Raw genomic sequence first — 19,574 nt, 5'->3', positions numbered from 1 at the left:
ATGTATTCTGATGCCGGTGTGAAACATGTCTCATTAAAAGCTCTGGGGCCTGGAATGACCAATGTCATGATTGTAGGTACTATAATAGCCAAGCAGAATCCACGAATGGTTAAAAAAGCCGGTGAGTATCACGTTTTGGGCTCTTATTGAATGTTTACCTGACACCTGTCTTCCATCTTCTACCTCATTAGAATTATTTTTGTGAGAAAGTCCGTAATATATAGTGCGGCTTTGCAGCAGCCATACGTGATCGACGGTGGGCTTTTAATCATTACGGTATCGTCGGAATCCCACGATGGCCAACCATATTATATTTAACCGCCTAGACGCCAAAGGCCGCTTTTTCATTCGAGAGAGTAAGAAAGTTACCTGGGAAAAGTATGCCTTCAATTATGGCACATAATCTGTCACCACAAGCCACTGCACCCGGGAAACTGGAACTGGAAAATGTCGATGATAACTTTGTCATCACAAGTATGTGGCCTAACTCAACAACAATAGCCGCAATATCCATTAATAGAGATTTAGTTACATTCCCTCCATCATTACAGAACCACATTGCATCACATTTTGAAGGTACTTCCAGCTCTGAGAAATATGACCCTGCTTTTCTGCTGATAAAGCATGAGATAGAGGCTCACCACCTCTCTTTCGCATCTAGTGCGTATTTCTATAACATGCCTCTCACAGAATGGGAATAATAAAGTGCACTCATGCTGCACAGAGATACGACTTCTGGGCTGGACAAAATCCATAATCAAATGCTCTAACTTTGAGTCACCACCATCTCCTAAAATCCTCACCCTGTTCAATAGAATATGGAGTGAAGGATAGTTGCCATCAGAAAGGTATGAAGGAGTTACAATATCAATTCTCAAGCCAGACAAAGATCCATAGCTCCTGAATAGCGATAGGTCAATATGCCTATAAAAGGCCTGTCCAAGCTATTCAAAAAGACAGTGAACCAATGATTTCTGTGGGCCTTAGAAGAGAGACATCTCCTCACTAACCACCAGTGTGGTTTTCACTCTCATGAGTCCGCCACCACCCACCTGGTCAGACTGGAGAGTGCCATTCAGGAGGGCTTTCTTCAGAAGGAGCACTTGATCACTGTGTTCTTCAACCCGGAAAAGGCTTATGATATCATAGCGGTACGGGATTATCTCCACGCTATACCAGTGAGGATTCCAGGGAAATTTGCCCTCATTTATTGAGAACTTCATATCCCTCAGCTCTTTTGAGTCCAAGTAGGGAGGGCATATTCTTGATAATATGTTCAAGAAAATGGAATACCACAGGGATCTGTACTGAGTGCCACAGTGTTCACGACAGCCAGACATCAATAGCATCCTTGCCACTGCTGGGCCTTCAGTTGTTCCATCGTTGTATGTTGATGATTTAGCTGTAAATTTCAGCTCAGGAAGGGCAGTGGTTACTGAGAGACACCTCCAGCAAGCTATTATCTGAGTCGACATATGGACCCCCTAACATGATTTTCGATTTTCAGCAGTGAAAACCTCAGTTTTATAGCTTACATCATGAGTTGGATGTGGCTATCAATGGTTGTCTTGGGCGGACCCCTAGCAAGGTACCTCCATTGGCTAGTTCCACAATAGATATGTAGTTAGATCTACTCAGTCAACCAATGGTGAACACGAATGCCTCCGTTCATCGGAGGTATTTCTAAGAGTGTGTTCACCGGTATCCAGTCACGAGACTTGTCTTCACAGACGGTTCTAAGATTGTTGGCTGCTTGTTCGTTTCCAAAGATGTCGGCACCAAGATCTTGCTTCTAAGTGTCTGTAGTTTATATACTGCAGAGCTTTACTCTATCTTAGAAGCTCTACAGTTTGTGCTGAGACATGAAAGAGGCCATTTTGTTATGTGTACCAACTTGTTAAGATCTCTGCAGTTCATTAGTTCATATTTCTCGCAACACTCACTGGTGCAGCAGTTCATGACATTCTAGCTAGGTTTTGTAATGCTGACCAAGCAAGTTGGCATACAATTAGGGCTGAATAACTATGAACTTGCATTGAGGATTCGAATCCAACTGTCTCGGCAGCTCTGAAGATGACTTTCCGTGGTTTCCCATTTTCACACCAGGTAAATGCTGGGGCTGTACCTTAATTAAGGTCACAGCTGCTCCTTCCCATCCTATCCCTTTCCCATTTAATCCACTACCAAAAAAGAAATTGAAATGCTTTGTGTGCTTCCAAGCCACATCGGGATTGCAGACAAAAAACTGGCAGATCAGCTGGTGAATTTTTTTTTTTTTGCTAGGGGCTTTACATCGCACTGACACAGATAGGTCTTATGGCGATGATGGGATAGGAAAGGCCTAGTAGTTGGAAGTAAGCAGCCGTGGCCTTAATTAAGGTACAACCCCAGCATTTGCCTGGTGTGAAAATGGGAAACCACAGAAAACCATCTTCAGGGTTGCCGATAGTGGGATTCGAACTTACTATCTTGCGGATGCAAGCTCACAGCCGCGCACCTCTACGCGCACGGCCAACTCGCCCGGTCAGCTGGTGAAAGAAGCAGTACTTTTACCACCTCTACCTATGAACATGCCTGCTAAGGATATTTGTTCTCAGCTACACCAAACCATCTTGGTGCCCTGCAAGTTGGAGTGGCTAGCTATTTGAACTCCCAACAAGCTGAGAGCAATTAAGAAGACAACTGTCGTGTGGCGTCCTCTTTCCAGCCATCACAGGGAGAGGCTGTAGTTTTGTGTAGGCTGTGGATGTCATGGAAGATCTATGCACTCTTACCTCCTAAAGAGGGGAAAACACTTCCTCGCCCCCATCGTTATCATCAAAATCCTTCCAGCGAGCCAGGTAGGATGTTTAAGAACAATGTGCCTCCATTTATTATGGTCCTGGTATGCTTCTTTTCTCTCTAGGGCATCCCATGTTTCTCCTGTCTTCTCTAGGTCTTCTCTTGGAAGAGAGACATCTCACTAAGCACCAGTGTGGTTGATCTGATCTAACCACCTTTTTTTAGAGCGTTCAATTGGTCTTCATCCCAGAACGATATTTTCAAGGTACTTCCTTGGTGTTCGAGTCACCTGCATCTGCTTACCGTGTCCTAGCCACTTCAGCCTTGCAATACTCAGCCTTTCTTCCAAGGTCAGGTTGACCTGCAGGTCTTTTTGTATCTGATCATTCCTAATTCTATCCTTCCTTGTTTTCTGTACAGCTGATCTAAGGAACTTCATTTCAACAGCTTGCAGTTGACTTACTTCTCTTTTATGAATGATGCAACTCTCCAGACTATACGTCATGATGGGCAGGGGATAAGTCTTAAACAGGGTCTGTTTAGCCCTCTGAGGAACTGCTTTGTCCCATACTATGTTCCGTACTTAATGGAAGAAGTTGGATCCTTTTTGCACCCTGTTCAACACTTCGTTCTTGGCACTTTCATCATTTGATATTATACTCCCCAAATATTAAAGATATTCACACATTCAATCTTCTCTCCCTCGAGGGTCAGCTTACAAGGTGTATTTGTCCTATTAAATTTCATTACCACTTGTGTTCTTGTGGTGCTGAATTCACCATGGCCCACATCTTCACAGAGTGCATCAATCTCTCTTAGCCAGTAGGAACAACTTACATTCATATTGGCCAATGATGATAATACTGCTGACCTCATCATTCAATTTGTGTGTAAGAGTGAATTAATCAACAACTGCATGTAATTTTTTTCTATTACTCAGGAAACTTACATTCCCTTTTGATGAGTTTGTGTCCATTTTGGCTTAATAAAATAATTTTATTTCATTTTCAAATTATTTTGTTGAATAAATTATTTTGTTTTATTTTTGTTTCAATTTAGTGTGTTAAGAGAATGGTTACCAAGTTTTACTTCCCCTTAAAACAAATATCACCACCAACAGAACTACTTCAAGCATCTAAGTTCTTAGTGACAAGCAGTGGTGATGGCTAGTGACTAAAAATAAATCTGTTGTTATTTGTTCTTAATCCTACCTGAACTGTAGTGCACTTCAGTTCAGCCTTCATTTTAACACATGATTTAAAAAAAAAAAAAAAACTTTTTATTTTATTGCTTTTATGTTGCACTGACGTTGACAGGTCTCGTGGGAACAATGGGATAGGACAGAACTAGGGATAGAGAGGAAGTACCATGGTCTCCTAACATTTGCCTGGTGTAGGAATGGGAAACCATGCAAAATATCTAAAGGAGAAAAACCTATATGAGCAGTGGGCACTGGACAGAGGGAAATGGAGGACATTCATCAAATGCAGCAACCCTGTATAAAGGCAAGAAGAGCTGGATGAAGAAGAAGATTTATTCTGTCTTTCTTTAATGTCATAATATATTTCGGAGCTTATTTAATGGCCAGTTTCAATGAAATCAAATCTATAGAATTTTAGGACAAAGTGAGTTATCAAAAACAGATACTACGGGCTTCCATTTTATATTTTAAAAAATAATTGTGGTACACAGTATGTATATTCATGCATGTATATGTTGGCATTATTCCCATTTTCACACCAGGCAAATGCTGGGGCTGTACCGTAATTAACGCCACGGCCACTTCCTTCCCACTCCTAGCCCTTTCCTATCTCATCGTTGCCATAAGATCTATCTGTGTTGGTGCGACGTAAAACTACTTGTAAAAAATCTTGCTTTATTCTTCACGCTCTGAGATGTTGATTGATACCATTATATGAGTTTTGTAGCTGTTAAAAAAAAATTCTTAACCATGATATATAATTCATTTTCTTCATATTCTCATCATCATCATTAACTGTCAGAAGTTCAATTCCTCTCTTTGTTCATCTTCATCGATCAATACAAAAGGAACACCCTTACAGTGCTGTCACTTCTCTACTTTCAGGAGGACCATCAGAAGATAGGGGAGTTTTCTCATTTACCCTTCGTGATTCACCTTATGATTTCATCAATGTATCTTGCTGGGGTGGAGAAAACTTCTTGAATGGACTTGCCAATAAATTCCATATTGGCGAAGTTGGTGAGATCAAATAACTACAAAAAAATCCCCTATTTAAACATTGTTTTGAAAAATATCAAAGGCAATTTTTCAAATTTAAAAGAATGTGAGATTTAAGCACTTCTTTGTTTATTGAGGTGCTAAGGAAAATGTGTTATAGTGCTGTTATATAAACATAGATAATGGGTTCATCAGGAATCATCTTTTATTACTGTTTCTTCTGTTTATCCTACATAAGATATAATTTACTGGCTTTTATCTAGGCTATTTGAGCTGTTAGAATTCTAATACAGTATGCGCCAAAATATACAGTACTGAAAATTATGTTAGTCTTATTGTCATTACCTTACTTATCGAGATGATAGTGTAAATGTTCAAAATGTGCTTCATTGCGCTATAGGTAGTGTTCATAACGATCACGCAGATTTTACAACATATTCTGGAACATAGGTTGCTGCAGAGTCCCGAAGAACGAGATGATCTTCTGACGTAATGCAGGCACAGTTTTGGGTGGATCTGGACAATCGAAAATTTGCTCATATAACATTCCCCACACGTAAGCATCAGGTGGTGTGAGATTGGGGGAATGTGGTGGGTAGGGGAACTTAGCCACGTGGGAAATTACTATTCCTGGAAAGGTTTCTTGCAGCATAGCCATAGTCTGTCGAGCAGTGTGGCAGGTCACCCCGTCTTGTTGGAACCACTGTCTATTCATCTGCATGCTCCTGGCACGACAAAACCTTTTTATATCCTGAATAAATCGCCTGATCACCACGTCCCTATAGCGTTCCTGGTTAACAATAAGAGGTGCACCATCATCATTATCTATGAAATACGGACCTAGCACATCGTTTCCTGACACTGCACATCAAATCATCACACGCACACTATTAGTGGTTTCTGGACTATATTGTCTGGCCAATCGAAACCATGAGAGCGAGTTGTTTGGCAATTGATAAAACCGTCCAAGTGGATGTGACTTTCGTTGGAGAACCACACGTTGCACAAGAAATCTGGATCCTCCTACACCATGGCAAAAAATTGTGAACAATATTCCACCCTGACATGCCTATCGTGCTCCGTCAATTGTTGCCCAACCTGTATTCGGTATGGAAATCCACTATGTCTTTAAACAATCATCGAAGTGATGTAGGGGTGATCTTTAATTTCAGGGCTGTTCGCTGAAGACTTTGCTTTGGAGACTGCAACACCTGATTGAGGACACGTCCATGATTTTCATTTGTGGCCTACCAGACCTTCCCTTGCATTGACACAATAAACTACCCGTACAACGAAATGTTTTAACAATAGATAACATAACTGTGTTGCTAGGTGCTGGCTTATTGAAGTGTTCACGATATTGTTCTGCCACTAACTTTAGACTCGGCCCACCTTGATAACCATTTCCGTACAAGTGAAAATAATACTCCACTATAAACACTATTTCCTCCATTGCGAGACCCAGTGTCATTTCCAATCACAGAGCACAACGCTCTTTACACAACTAACAATTCATCATGGCGATGTAACAACATGCAGATGCTCAGGCATGCGCACTGTGCGAAAATGAGTACTGTATATTTTGGTGCATACTGTAATTGGAAAATGAGGTGGTAGGGACATGAAGGGACTACCAGTAAATTAAAAGGTGCATCCTCAATCTTTTTTCTTCAGAATCTTTTCCCAGTCATGCAGGATCGGTGCTTCTGGCAGGACGTTTACATTTGCTTCTGTCCCAAACATCGTTCTCTGTCAACTACATCTCGCTAAGATTTTCATGCACATAGTCTATTCATGTTTTTTTTTTTAAGGCCTGGCTCTTTTTCTCCTGCCTTCCACCTCCAAGCAAGCAAACTCCTTCCTACATAATGAGTCCATACCATTGACGACAGTCACTGTAACAATTTCCCTTATGAAGATGTTTGTGATTCAGTCCATCCTGGAAACACCACTTTTCATTTTGGCAACCTTGAGCCTCTGGCATTGCGACTTCATTGTTACCCATGTGTCTGCTGTATACATAGCGAGAAGGCCATTATAATGACAGTTTTTCTCTTTTTTGTCCCTTTAAAATTCCTATATTAAATTGTGTATTATCCTTCGCTTACAGGAGGGAGAACCGTATCTTTGATGCATCCATTATTATGAGTGATTAAGCGTGGGCTATTTTTCTGTTTACTTATGCACTCCAGTTATTATACTGAATGTGATCAATGATCTTTGGTATCATATTCTCCACACGTGCACTAGTGAGCTCTCTTGTCAACAACATTTGATGGCGATGTTGGAGTCGATTAGTAATGCCCGTAGACTTCAATTGGTGTTCTTGTTCTGTAATGAATATTCAAAATGAAAGGGGAGAACATGTTTTCATAATAAATGCTTAAATAACATGACTGATAGCAGTTGTTAACTTGTTAGAAATAAAGGCTGGAATAAATGATCGCTTAATTTTAATGCTATATACTGAAATTAAGTAAGAATGTGATACACCTCAAGATATGGAAAAGTGCATCACTGATTTCAAAAGTTAGTTTATATTTTCTCGCATCTGGTTAAATTTTGGAAAGGCTATTTCCATGTAAAATTTATAGTTAGAAGTTTATCATTTCTGTACTGGCGCTTGAAATAGGTTTTCATGGTATATGCTTATGTTAGGTTAGGTGATGCTGTTTGAATAAGAAAACTGAAAGATTGGCCACAGAAGCCTCTGGAATGAAATTGAACATATGTGGTCATACAGCATCGGAATTCGAAAAATAACTAACAAGTAAGCCATTAGTGTGGATATCATCTGCAAAATCCTAAAATTGGGTATAATGACAATCCGTTATAGTGAGTAAATTTTACTGTTATGAATTCTCGCTATAACAGACTTCTACTGTATATCATTGCAGGTCTCAGAGTACACTTATAGACTTTTCCCTTTACTTGGTTATTTATTCTTCTGTCACAGGGAGCACCAGACAACCTTTTCCATTTTGATCAGCTGCCTACAATATGTGAATTAGCATATCTCTCCATCCATTTCAGTAGTTTTAATTCCCATTCCTCCTCAGCACAGATACTCATATTCTGGCTAATATTTGGACTTCTTTCTTCTAGGGCCTTTCCACAATATGTATCTTCATCCCAATATTAAAGGAAATAAGATTTAACAAAATGCAGTTAGTCAAATTATTTCATTGAAAGGTAGGAAGTCCCATGTCATGTGCAAAGACCTGATACGAAATTCTTTTGTTTACAGTTCTCCTTTTGGTCTAATAATTAGTACCACCAAACTGTCACGGCTACCATCACCATACCTATAGCTCTTGTGGATGCTAACTGTATGGTCTAACTTGGGTCTGTTGCTTCTTTGAGCACTGATTTCTGAGTGACAGAGAGATTTGAAGGGTTACATTCCTTTCTGGAAGACTATGAATTGCTGCTTATACAGTTGATATATATATTTATTATTTTCATTTTTTAGCCAACATAGGACTACTTAGTCAGGTTTATGGAGATTTTTCTTCTTTTTGTCAGCCTAATACTGTTTCATCCTTTCTGAACGTAATTTACTTTCTGCTTCTGGAATCACTCTTCCTATTCTCTGTCTCTCATGTCTTAAGTTCTGTGATCCATCTAATATTATTCTTATTCCTCCATAATTTTTCTACTGATTCTATTTCCTGGTGACTGTATTAGATGCCCTAAGAGTGATATTTGTTTCTTTTTCATTGTGATAGTCACAATTTCTATTTCCTTATAAACTGTCTCATTGGAAGCTAGTTTCCAGACTCCATTTGCTTGATAATTTTTATTTAAACAGGTTTTCACTACCGGTACTCTCCTTTCTGAATTGGCTACTCTCTCTATTGCAACAGTGTTTGTTGTTTTGAATAATGTTTCACATGTGTATGTAATTTGTGGCTGGGTGACTGTTTTGTAGTGTTTCAATTTGGTTGCTACTGAGAGACACTTTTTATTATATATATTCTTGGTAACATGCTGTGTAGCCAGTTTATCTATTCTGTTTTGCCATGCTGGTTTCTCGTTCAGGTTATATGTAATTATTTCACCTAAATATTTAAATTTTTCTACAATTTTTATTTCTTGGTCTCCCAGCTTAATTTTGTTTGCAAGCAGAAGTTGAGTTAGCATAATTTCTGTTTTTTTCAAATGAATTTTCAAACCAATATCTTGAGCTATTTCCTGTAAAGATTATGTTTGTTATTTTGTTTCTTGAATATCATTGGCCAAAAGAGCTAGATCATCAGCAAATCCTAGGAAGTTCAAATGTATGTTATCCTTCTGGGTTCCAATTTTTATATTTTTCGAGTTGTTCTTGTAGCATTTCCTCATAACGTACTCTAGTGCACAGTTAAAAAGAAGAAGTGACAATCCATCACCCTGTCTTAAACCAGTTGTTACCAGGAATGGTTCAGAAAGCTCTCCTCTGAACTTAATTTTAGAAATTGTATTAGTTAGACTAAGTTTAATCAATTTGATTAGCTTTGGATGAAGTCCAAAATGTCTTAAAATTTTTAATAATGATGTTCTGTGGATGGAATCGTAAGCTTTCTTGAAATCTATAAACGTAATTGAAAGGGGGTTGTTTCATTTTCTGTAATATGCCATGACTAGCTTCAAAGTTATTATTTGTTCAGACCAGCTTCTCAAAGGTCTGAAGCCTCCCTGGTATTCACCTAACTCGTGATCAAGTTGTTTTTTAATCCAATTATATAGTATCTTAGAGAATATCTTATACGTCCAGTCAAGGATGGAAATACGACTATAGTTGTATGGATTACTTCTTTCACCTTTCTTATGAATTGGCAATTTTTCTGATATCCAAATCTTCTGTAATATCACATGGAGGGATGTCTGAGTTGAATTGCCAGCATATTTCCACATCTCTGCAGAAACCTGGTCTTCTCCACATGCTTCATAGTTCTTCATTTTTTTAAGCACTGTTTCAACTTCTTTTGCTGTAGGTGGGTTTATATTTTCTGGTTTAGTTTTTATCGGGGTATGTGTATAAATTAATGAGCTTTTCAGGTTCATCACTGTTCAAGAGCTTGTTAAATGCTTCCACCATGATTTCTGCATTTTTCTTATTATTATGTGCTATTTTTCCATCTTGATTTTTCAACAATAATGTGAGGGTTTTTATTTTTTTATTTTTGCAATTGTTTACCAAAGGCTTTGTAATTCCCACTATCGGCAGCCCTGAAAATGGTTTTCCGTGGTTTCCCATTTTCACACCAGGCAAATGCTGGGGCTGTACCTTAATTAAGGCCACGGCCGCTTCCTTCCATCTCCTAGGCCTTTCGTATCCCATCGTCGCCATAAGACCTATCTGTGTCGGTGCGACGTAAAGCCCATAGCAAAAAAAAAAGGCTTTGTAATAATCTCTAGAATTGGTTTTGTAATAATTTTCCTCAATAGAGTTTATTAAATCTTTTTGATATTTTCTCTTAATTCTTCTAATTGTTTGGGTGAATTATTTTCTGACATTCTTGAGGTTCATGGCATTTTCTTCTGTTTTTTGTGGGCTTGAAATTTCAACCAACCTTGATGTCTTTCTTCGTGCATTTTATCACAATCAGAGGTCCACCAGGCATGTCTTTTCCTTGGATTTAATGGAGCTAGATCTTCTGCATTCTGTTTAAGATTTGGTATTAGGTCATCTAAATTGTCTGTTAGTCTTGTAGTTCCTGTTCTTTGCCGATACTGGGCATTCTGGATTAACTGATGAGGGTTGTATGTCTTTTTCTCTCCAACTCTATTTTGTCTTTTTCTTCTTAATGGAGTAAATTTAATCTTGATTTTAATTAAGTAATGATCTGAACCAGTGTCTGTTTCTCTTAGAACTTTGACATTGTGGATTTCCTTGTGAAAGAATTTGTCCATACATACGTGGTCTAGCTCCCATTCTCCTTTTGTACAATCAGGATGTTTCCAAGTTTTAAGTTTGTGTGGTTTTCTTTTAAAATATGTAGATTTAGAGATTAGTCTATGATTTCTGCAAATTTCTGTGAGTCTTTGGCCATTTCTGTTAGTACTGTGTATTTATGAGGAGTCCACTTTCCTACTAGATCTCGATACTTCTTTTCCTTACCCATTTGAGTGTTAAAGTCCCCTATAAGGATCTTGATGTTATTCATATTTATTTTCATTGCCTGATCATAAAGATCCCAGAAATTATCGACTTCTTGCAAGAGTTTTTGTAAGGAATTTTTTTTTAATAGGTAAGGGCACGAGCGTTTATGATAGTGTAAAGTTTGTTTGTGGTTTGTAAAGTTAGAATTGCAGTTCTTGGTGAGATGGCTTTAAAATCAATTACGGAATCTATTATTTTCAAATTTACTATAAATCCTGTACCAAATTGGGGGCAATGTTTCATAACCCTTTGGCCTGGCTTCCCATTGTACACTCTATAACCTTGAGATTTAAATGGATCTTCTAATTTCTCATTTCTTGGACCCCTACAACAATAATAATTTGCCTAATTCATCTGTGAAGTTCTTGAGCTTTCTAGTTTTCAGTAAGGAGTTTGTATTGTGCGTCACAATGTAGTTAATATGCTTGTGTTTGATTCTATGTTTGTATGTTTGGTTATATGTATGTATTTTTGAGTTTTCACATCATTCTTGTCTTTTAGGCGACTACCCATCGAATCCAATGTAGTTTTCTCCATCCTTAGGGGTTGTAGGGTGGAATTCTTTTAGTAAAAGTCTTTTCCATATCTGACTATCAAAGGTTATCAATCTTAAATGGAGCAAGCTCCAATTTACAACTACGGTTATTAGCCGCAGAGGATATTTATTCAGCTGCCACTAACATGTGAAACAGATGCTGTTGAAGTACCGCCACTAACATGTGGAACCATCGTGCCCTTTATTGCCTCAAGATGGTTTTTTTTCCTGGCTGTAATACATATATTGCCATCACATTATATACATATATATATTTTCACAATCGGCTTTACGTCGCACCAACACAGATAGGTCTTGTGGCGACAATGGGATGGGAACGGGCTAGGAGTGGGAAGAAAGCGGCCGTGGCCTTAATTAAGATACAGCCCCAGCATTTCTTCTTCTTAAGATGCCGTCTCCGAGCGGAGGTTGGTGATCCACGTAACTAGCTCTGGTCTTGACAGCGCAGATTGGAATGCCACTTCTGGAGTACATCAGTGCCATCTTCGAAGGTCTTTCAGCCATGAATTTCTTCTTCTCCCAACAGATCTCTTCCCCTGTTCCTCTTCCTGTAATAACTGATACCTCTCACCTCTCATGATATGTCCTAGGTATTGTGTTTTCTTCTGTTTTATGGTGAGCAGTAGTTCTTTTTGCTTTTTCATCCGATGAAGGACCTTGGCATTGGGGATTTTCATTACCCAGGATATCTGCAAGAGACGGCAATACAGGAACATTTCAAAGGCATCAATACGTTTTTCTATGATTGGATTCAGAGTCCAGCTTTCCAGCATTTGCCTGATGTGAAAATGGTAAACTACGGAAATCTATCTTCAGGGCTGCTGACAGTGGGTTTTGGATGCACTATCTCCCTAATTTAAGCTCACAGCTGCACACCCCTAACCACACGGACAAGTCAATTGCTGTATATTTGATAAAATTCAAATCATTATCAACTATAAGTGATGTGAAGATCTACAAGACAACGTAATTATCAAGTACTTCATTGAGTAGAATAGGCTTTGGTTCAATAGTGGCTAATTTTGGTTAGACTTGCAGTTCTATACTCGGAAGGTGGAGGGGCTGGTCCCCACTGTCGGTTGTCCTGAAAATAGTTTTCCATTCTCCTGCACTAAAATGAATGCTGGGACAGTTCCTTTATAGGTCATGGCTGCTCTACCCTCTCACCTTCTCCATATATTAAATCACCGTATCACACCTCCCGGCCTAGGAGAGCGTGCCACCATCTAAGAGACCTGCCAGACTCCCGAATAAAATTAACATTGGAATTTTATTTTTAAGGATGTTGTATGGATTGATAATAACAGAAAAGAAAAAATCTACACAAAACAACTGAAGGAAGAGAGTGATATAATAACAGACCCAGAGGAGATAAAGAATAGATAGAAAGATTACTTCAATAAACTCCTAAATGTGAGAAATTATGCAGAAGAGAGTTGGAAATGGCTGTTAAACAAATGAAAACAGGAGAAGCAGCAGGGGTGGATGAAATATGTGTTGAAATTATAAAAGCAGCAGTACCTATTGGTCTACATTGGTTATATAGGCTGCTAAAGTGTATGTCCGCCCCTGCGAACCATGTAACCTTACAAACCATTATTCTTGTCATTATTCCGTATTGAAAAATAGCTAATCACAAAGGTGTGCAGCTGTGAGCTTAAATTAGGGAGCAGGTCTTAAGATTGATTGAAGCTGATGATGCCCAATAAATAGTGGGCGAAACATGTACCCTTCAAATTTCTGGTAATTTCCATGTGCATTTAACCACACTATAGTGGAATAAATTGCATTGAATAGGTGGTATTAAAATTACTCCTTGTATAAACCATGTAACCTTGCCACAGTGGGGAGGTTTGTGTGTCCAGTGAAGCAGATAGCCGAGCCGCAGGTGCAACCATATCGGATGGGTATCTGTCAAGAGACCAGACTAACGAATTGTTTGGGGGAAGCAGCCTTTCAGAAGTTACAAGGGTGGCAGTGTAGATGATTGACTAATATGGCCTTGTATTAATACTCAACATGGCTTAGCTATGTTGATACTGCTACATGGCTGAAAGTAATGGGAAACTTCAGCTGTAACTAACTCCCGAGGACATGCAGCTCTCTCTGTATGAATGATGTACTGATGATGGCTTCCTTCCGGGTAAAATATTCCGGAGGTGAAATAGTCTCCCATTCAGATCTCCGGGTGGGGACTGCACAAGAGGGGGTAATCATCAGGAAGATGGATACTGACATTCTATTAGTCAGAACGTGGAATGTTAGAAGTTTGAATCGTTGTGGTAGGTCAGAAAATCTGAAAAGGTAGATGGATAGACTAAAGTTAGATGTAGTTGGTATAAGTGAAGTACGTTGGCAGGAAGAGCAGGATTTTTGGTCAGGCAAATATAGAATTGTTGTTGTTTAAGTCATCAGTCCATAGACTGATTTGATACAGCCCTCCATGCTACCCTACCCTGTGCTAACCTTTTCATTTCTACATATCTATTACATCCTACATCTGCTCTAATCTGTTTGTCATATTCGTATCTTGGTCTACACCTATCATTCTTACCACCTACACTTTCCTCAAAAACCAACTGTACAAGTCCTGGCTGACTTAAGATGTGCCCTATCATTCTATCTCTTCTTCTGGTCAAATTTAGCCAAATCGATCTTGTCTCATCAATTCAATTCACTATCTCTTCATTCGTGATTCTATCTATCTATCTATCTCACCTCAGCATTCTTCTGTAACACGACATTTCGAAAGCCTCTATTCTCTCATTTTCTGAGCTAGCTAGTTATCATCCATGTTTCACTTCCATACAATGCGACGCTCCAGACGAAAGTCTTCAAACACATCTTTCTAATTCCTATATCAATGTTCGAGGTGAACAAATTTCTTTTCTAAAGAAAAGCCTTCCTTACTTGTGCTAGTCTGCATTTTATGTCCTCCTTACTTCTGCCTTTGTTAGTTATTTTACTACCCAAGTAACAATATTCATCTATTTCATTTCCTAATTTAATATTTCCTGCATCACCTGATCTTGTTCGACCGCACTCCATTATTTTGGTTTGGACTTACTTATTTTCATCTTGTATTCCTTCTCCAAGACTCTGTCCATATCATTCAGCAATTTCTCCAGATCTTTTGTAGATTCAGATAAAATAACAATATCATCGGCAAATCTCAGGGTTTTGATTTCCTTCGCTTGGACTTTGATTCCCTTTCCAAAGTCCTCTTTGATTTCCTTTATCATCTGTTCTGTGTAAACATTGAAAAGGAGAGGGGACAAACTGCACCCTTGCCTCACTCCTTTATGGATTGCTGCCTTTTTTTCAAAGCCCTCAATTCTTATCACTGCAGGGTAATTTTAGTATAGATTGTAGATAATACTCCTTTCTCGGTATCTGATCCCGATCACCTTCAGAATCTCAAAACAGCTTGGTCCAATCAACATTATGAAATGCCTTTTCTAGATCTGCGAAAGCCATGTACGTGGGCTTGTCTTTCTTAATTCGGTCCTCTAAGATCAGAGGTAAAGTCAGGATTGCTTCTTCTGAAGCCAAATTGATCTTCTCCCAACTCAGTTTCAACTTGTCTTTCCATTCTTCTGTAAATAATACGGGTTAAAATTTTGCAGGCGTGAGATACTAACCTAATGGTGCAGTAGTTTTCACACTCATCAGCACCAGCTTTCTTGGGAATAGGTATAACAACATTCTGCCAAAAATCGGATGGCACTTCTCCTGTAACATACATCTTAAACACTAAACGGAATAACCTCTCCATGCTGGTTTCTCTTAAGGCAGTCAGTAATTCTGAGGATATGTCATCAATTCTGTGTTTTGTTCCTACGTAGGCCTCTCAAAGCTCTGTTAAATTCTGACCTCAAAATTGGATCTCCCATGTCATCAGCATCAACATAATCGGGATCAGATAACGAGAAAGGAGTATTATCTACTATCTGTACAAAAATCAGTCTGCAGTGATGAGAATCAAGGGCTTTGAAAAAGAAGCACCAATCCAGATAGGAGTGAGGCAAGGTTGCAGTTTGTCCCTCCCAATCTTTCAATGTTTATATAGAACAGGCAGTAAAGGAAATCAAAAAGGAATTTGGGAAGGGAATCACAATCCAAGGAGAAGATATCAAAACTCTGAGATCTGCTGATGATATTGTTATTTTATCTGAGACTGCAGAAGATCTGGAGAAATTGCTGAATGGTATGCACAGAGTCTTGGGTAAGGAGTACAACATGAAAATAAATTAGTCCAAAACAAAAGTAATGGAGTGCAGTCGAACGAAGTCAGGTGATGCAGGAAATATTAAATTAGGAAATGAACTAGATGAATATTGTTACATTGGGTGTAAAATAACTAACAAAGGCAGAAGTAAGGAGGAGATAAAATGCAGACTAGCACAAGCAAAGAAGGCCTTTTTTAAGAAAGGAAATTTGCTCATTTCAAACATTGATATAGAGATTAGAAAGAGGTTTTTGAAGACTTTCATCTGGAGCGTGGCATTGTATGGAAGTGAAACATGGGTGATAACTAGCTTAGAAAGAAAGAGAATAGAAGCTTTCAAAATGTGCTGTTACAGAAGAATGCTGAAGGTGAGATGGATAGATCGAATCACGAATGAAGAGATATTGAATCGAATTGGTGAGAGGATATTGATTTGGTTAAATTTGGCAGGAAGAAGAGAGAGAATGATAGGGCACACTTTAAGACACCCAGAGCTTGTGCAGTTGGTTTTTGAAGGAAGTGTAGACAGTAAGAACTGTAGGGGTAGACTCAGGTATGAATATGACAAGCAGATTAGAGTAGATGTAGGATGCAGCAGTTACTTAGAAATGAAAAGGTTAGCATAGTATAGGGTGGCATGGAGACCTGCACCAAACCAGTCTATGGACTGATGACTCAAACAACAATGTGGCAGGATTAGGGGAATCGATGGGAATTTCTTAATTTATTGTTTTTTTTTAAAAAAAATTTTTGGTGTTGTATAAGATATTATCTGGTTTGGACTTTAGAACTTGGAGGAATTTGGTTTGGATCATTTATCTGTGAATTTAAATTTGTTGTTAAAATTGTGAAACAGTGTGTACCTACATGTGCCGTTCTTGAGGCGAATTTCTTGTGTAAGAGACTCTCTCGAGTATTTGTCAGCGAAAAATGAATAGACCTCTGATTGGCAAAAATAAGAATAAATATAATTATTGTTGAATGTGAAAGTCAAGGGTAAATTCCGTATCCTGATTGGTTACTTTGGTGGTTGCACCATTTTCTGTTTTTCTATCTCCTTTGTGGGAGTGAAGTAGTCTCTGTTCTTTGATTTATGACCATCCTAGAGAGTGGACGCGGTCCTGCATTGGTCCCGTCATGGGATACCTGTCTTGAGGTAAGCACCTTTTCTTCTTTTATTTTGGACATTAACTTCATTTAAATGTAAATATTTCTCTCCTTGCACAGGAATTTATCCTTGAGATTCACATCCACCACTAAAATTGTCGAAATGACTTAGCTTTTCAGTTAAGCTCGTGCAGTTTTGGTTTCGGAGGCAGTTCCCTTTTTTTAACCTGGTAACTAACATATTTAACTTTTCCTCGGGTTTGCCTCCCGTAGTTCTGCAACTCTTAACACATGCACCTAAAATCTATGCATTTTAGGTACTGATGCAAGTTTTCTGTGCCCTTGTGTTAGGATTTTATTTTTTTATTTTTTCCTACATTGTGTAGATTGGGAATAGCCCTCATTTAAATCATCACATATCAATGTTTACTAAAGTGGAACTTAAAATTTTCCTTTGATACATTGCGCATATCTGCATGTGCAATTAAGACTTGCATTTACTATAACAAAATCTTTGAGATTTATTTGTCTTTTATTATTTTGTTTTTTTTTTTTACTTTAAATAGATGAAATCAAGGGTAATTACCCTCTACATTTTTTTCCTTCACAACGGATACGTTCCATTTACCTCGTAGAGTCCATGTCGCTTTCCACATCCATTTTGTAGTTATCATGTTTCCCAACCTGTTGTTTACGTTTTGTAGTACTCTGCTTCTGTTGAACCTTGAGTTTTTTTTACTGTTTTGCTGTGTTCATAAATTAGTTAAATTCATTATTATTATTATTATTATTATTATTATTATTATTATTATTATTATTATTATTATTATTAGATGTTTATTGTGTAACCAGCCGTTTTACGGTTGCAAACACAACAACCACAACAAGGTGTATGTGAAGGAAAAAGCAAGTACCTGATGATAATACCAGTATTTAAGAAAGGTGATAGGAAGGTATGTGACATTTATCAAGGAATTACACTGTTGTCACAAGTAGCCACAATATTGAAGAGAATAATAGAAAGGAGGATGAGAAGAAGGGTGGAAAGAAATTTAGAAGAAGAGCAGTATGGCTTTTAACAGGGCAAGTCAATGATAGACCCTATATTTTCCCTGATGGAAAAACAGTGGGAATGTGGAAAATATCTGGTTATGATATTCCTTGATCCAGTGAAAACGTACGATAGTGTTAATAGAGAAAAGGTGTGAGAAAACATGGAAAGAAAAGGATGTGGAAAGCAATCAACAAAATTATTGAAAGCAATGTGTAAAAACTGTTCCAGTTGTGTCCAGACTCCATTGGGGAGAAGAGATTGGTTTAGAAACCAAATTGGGCTAAGACAGGGAAGTGTATCGTCTCCACGTATATTTATGATAGTTATGGATGAAATTTTAAAGGAAACAAAGGCAAGATATAGAGGGGATACAAAAATAATATTGTTTGCAGATGACATAGTGATCTGGGGAGTCAACATTATAGAAGTGTAAATCCAGCTAGAAGCATTAAATGACAATATTGATAAATATATATGAAAATCAGCATAGAGAAGAGAAATCCTTTGTTATTATCACGGGACAAAACCTTGAGGTTGTTGAACACTTCAAATATTTGGGAAGGGAAATAAGGCAAGATGAAAGGTGGGGTAAGGAGATCAGCAGAAGGGTGCACGTAGGAAATATGTTCTACCCGAATGTAAGGAACTTGGCGTGGAACAGAGACGTCTCTATGAAATGTAAAGAGATGATGTACAAGATGTACTATAACCCTATATTAACGTATGCATCAGAGACTTGGACTCTGACAACAGAAATGAGAGTAAATTCAGGCCAGTAAGATGAAGTTCCTGAGGGTAGCCGCTGTGGCTCAGGTGGCAGCTTGTTGTCCTCTCACCACTGGGTTCCGTCACTCGGTCACTCCATGTGAGATTTGTGCTGGACAAAGAGGAGGCGGGACAGGCTATTTTCCGGGTACTCCGGTTTTCCCTGTCATCTTTCATTCCAGTAACACTCTCCAATATCATTTCACTTCATCTGTCAGTCATTAATCATTACCCAGAGGAGTGCGAGGGCTTCAGCAGCCGGCAAAATTCCTATCCTCACCGCAAGTTGGGGACTTCATTCATTCCACCCCTGACCCAGTCACTGACTGGAAAACAGGTTGTAGGTTTTCATTCATTCAAGATGAAGTTCCTGAGGAGTATGGTAGGAAAGACAAGTAGAGACAGAATAAGAAATGCTGAGGTCAGAAAAGAAATAGGGGTGGAAAAACTGCTTGAAATGATGGAGGAGAATAAATTGAGATGGTTTGGACATGTTATGAGGATGTAGGATGGAAGGATACCAAAACAAGTGTTGGAGGCTAAGATAGATGGAAAGGGGGCAGGAGGGAGGCCCAGAGCAAGATGGATAGACTCTGTGAAGAGCAGTATAGATAGAGAAGACTAGAATGGAATACAATTAGGACTGGTGGAAGGAGAGGTGATGGTGGAGAAGTGCCATCAACATCCCAACCTGGCAGGAGCTGGACAAGGGGAAATGAAAATAATGATGATGATGAT

The 19,574-nt window shown here is 38.6% G+C and overlaps 1 protein-coding gene across 1 annotated transcript in view; it reads left to right on the top strand.

Moving 5' to 3' along the window:
- hdm (hold'em) overlaps positions 1 to 19,574 on the top strand; it is a 179,322-nt gene continuing 159,748 nt past the window's right edge. Inside the window, exons 1-2 of the mRNA XM_067146178.2 lie at positions 1 to 121; positions 4,868 to 5,002. Coding sequence (XP_067002279.2) covers positions 1 to 121; positions 4,868 to 5,002 — 256 coding nt within the window. The remainder of the gene's footprint in view (positions 122 to 4,867; positions 5,003 to 19,574) is intronic.

Source organism: Anabrus simplex, chromosome 1 (assembly GCF_040414725.1).
Source record: "Anabrus simplex isolate iqAnaSimp1 chromosome 1, ASM4041472v1, whole genome shotgun sequence".
NCBI lineage: Eukaryota > Metazoa > Arthropoda > Insecta > Orthoptera > Tettigoniidae > Anabrus > Anabrus simplex.
This window is presented reverse-complemented; position numbering and strand designations above follow the sequence as displayed.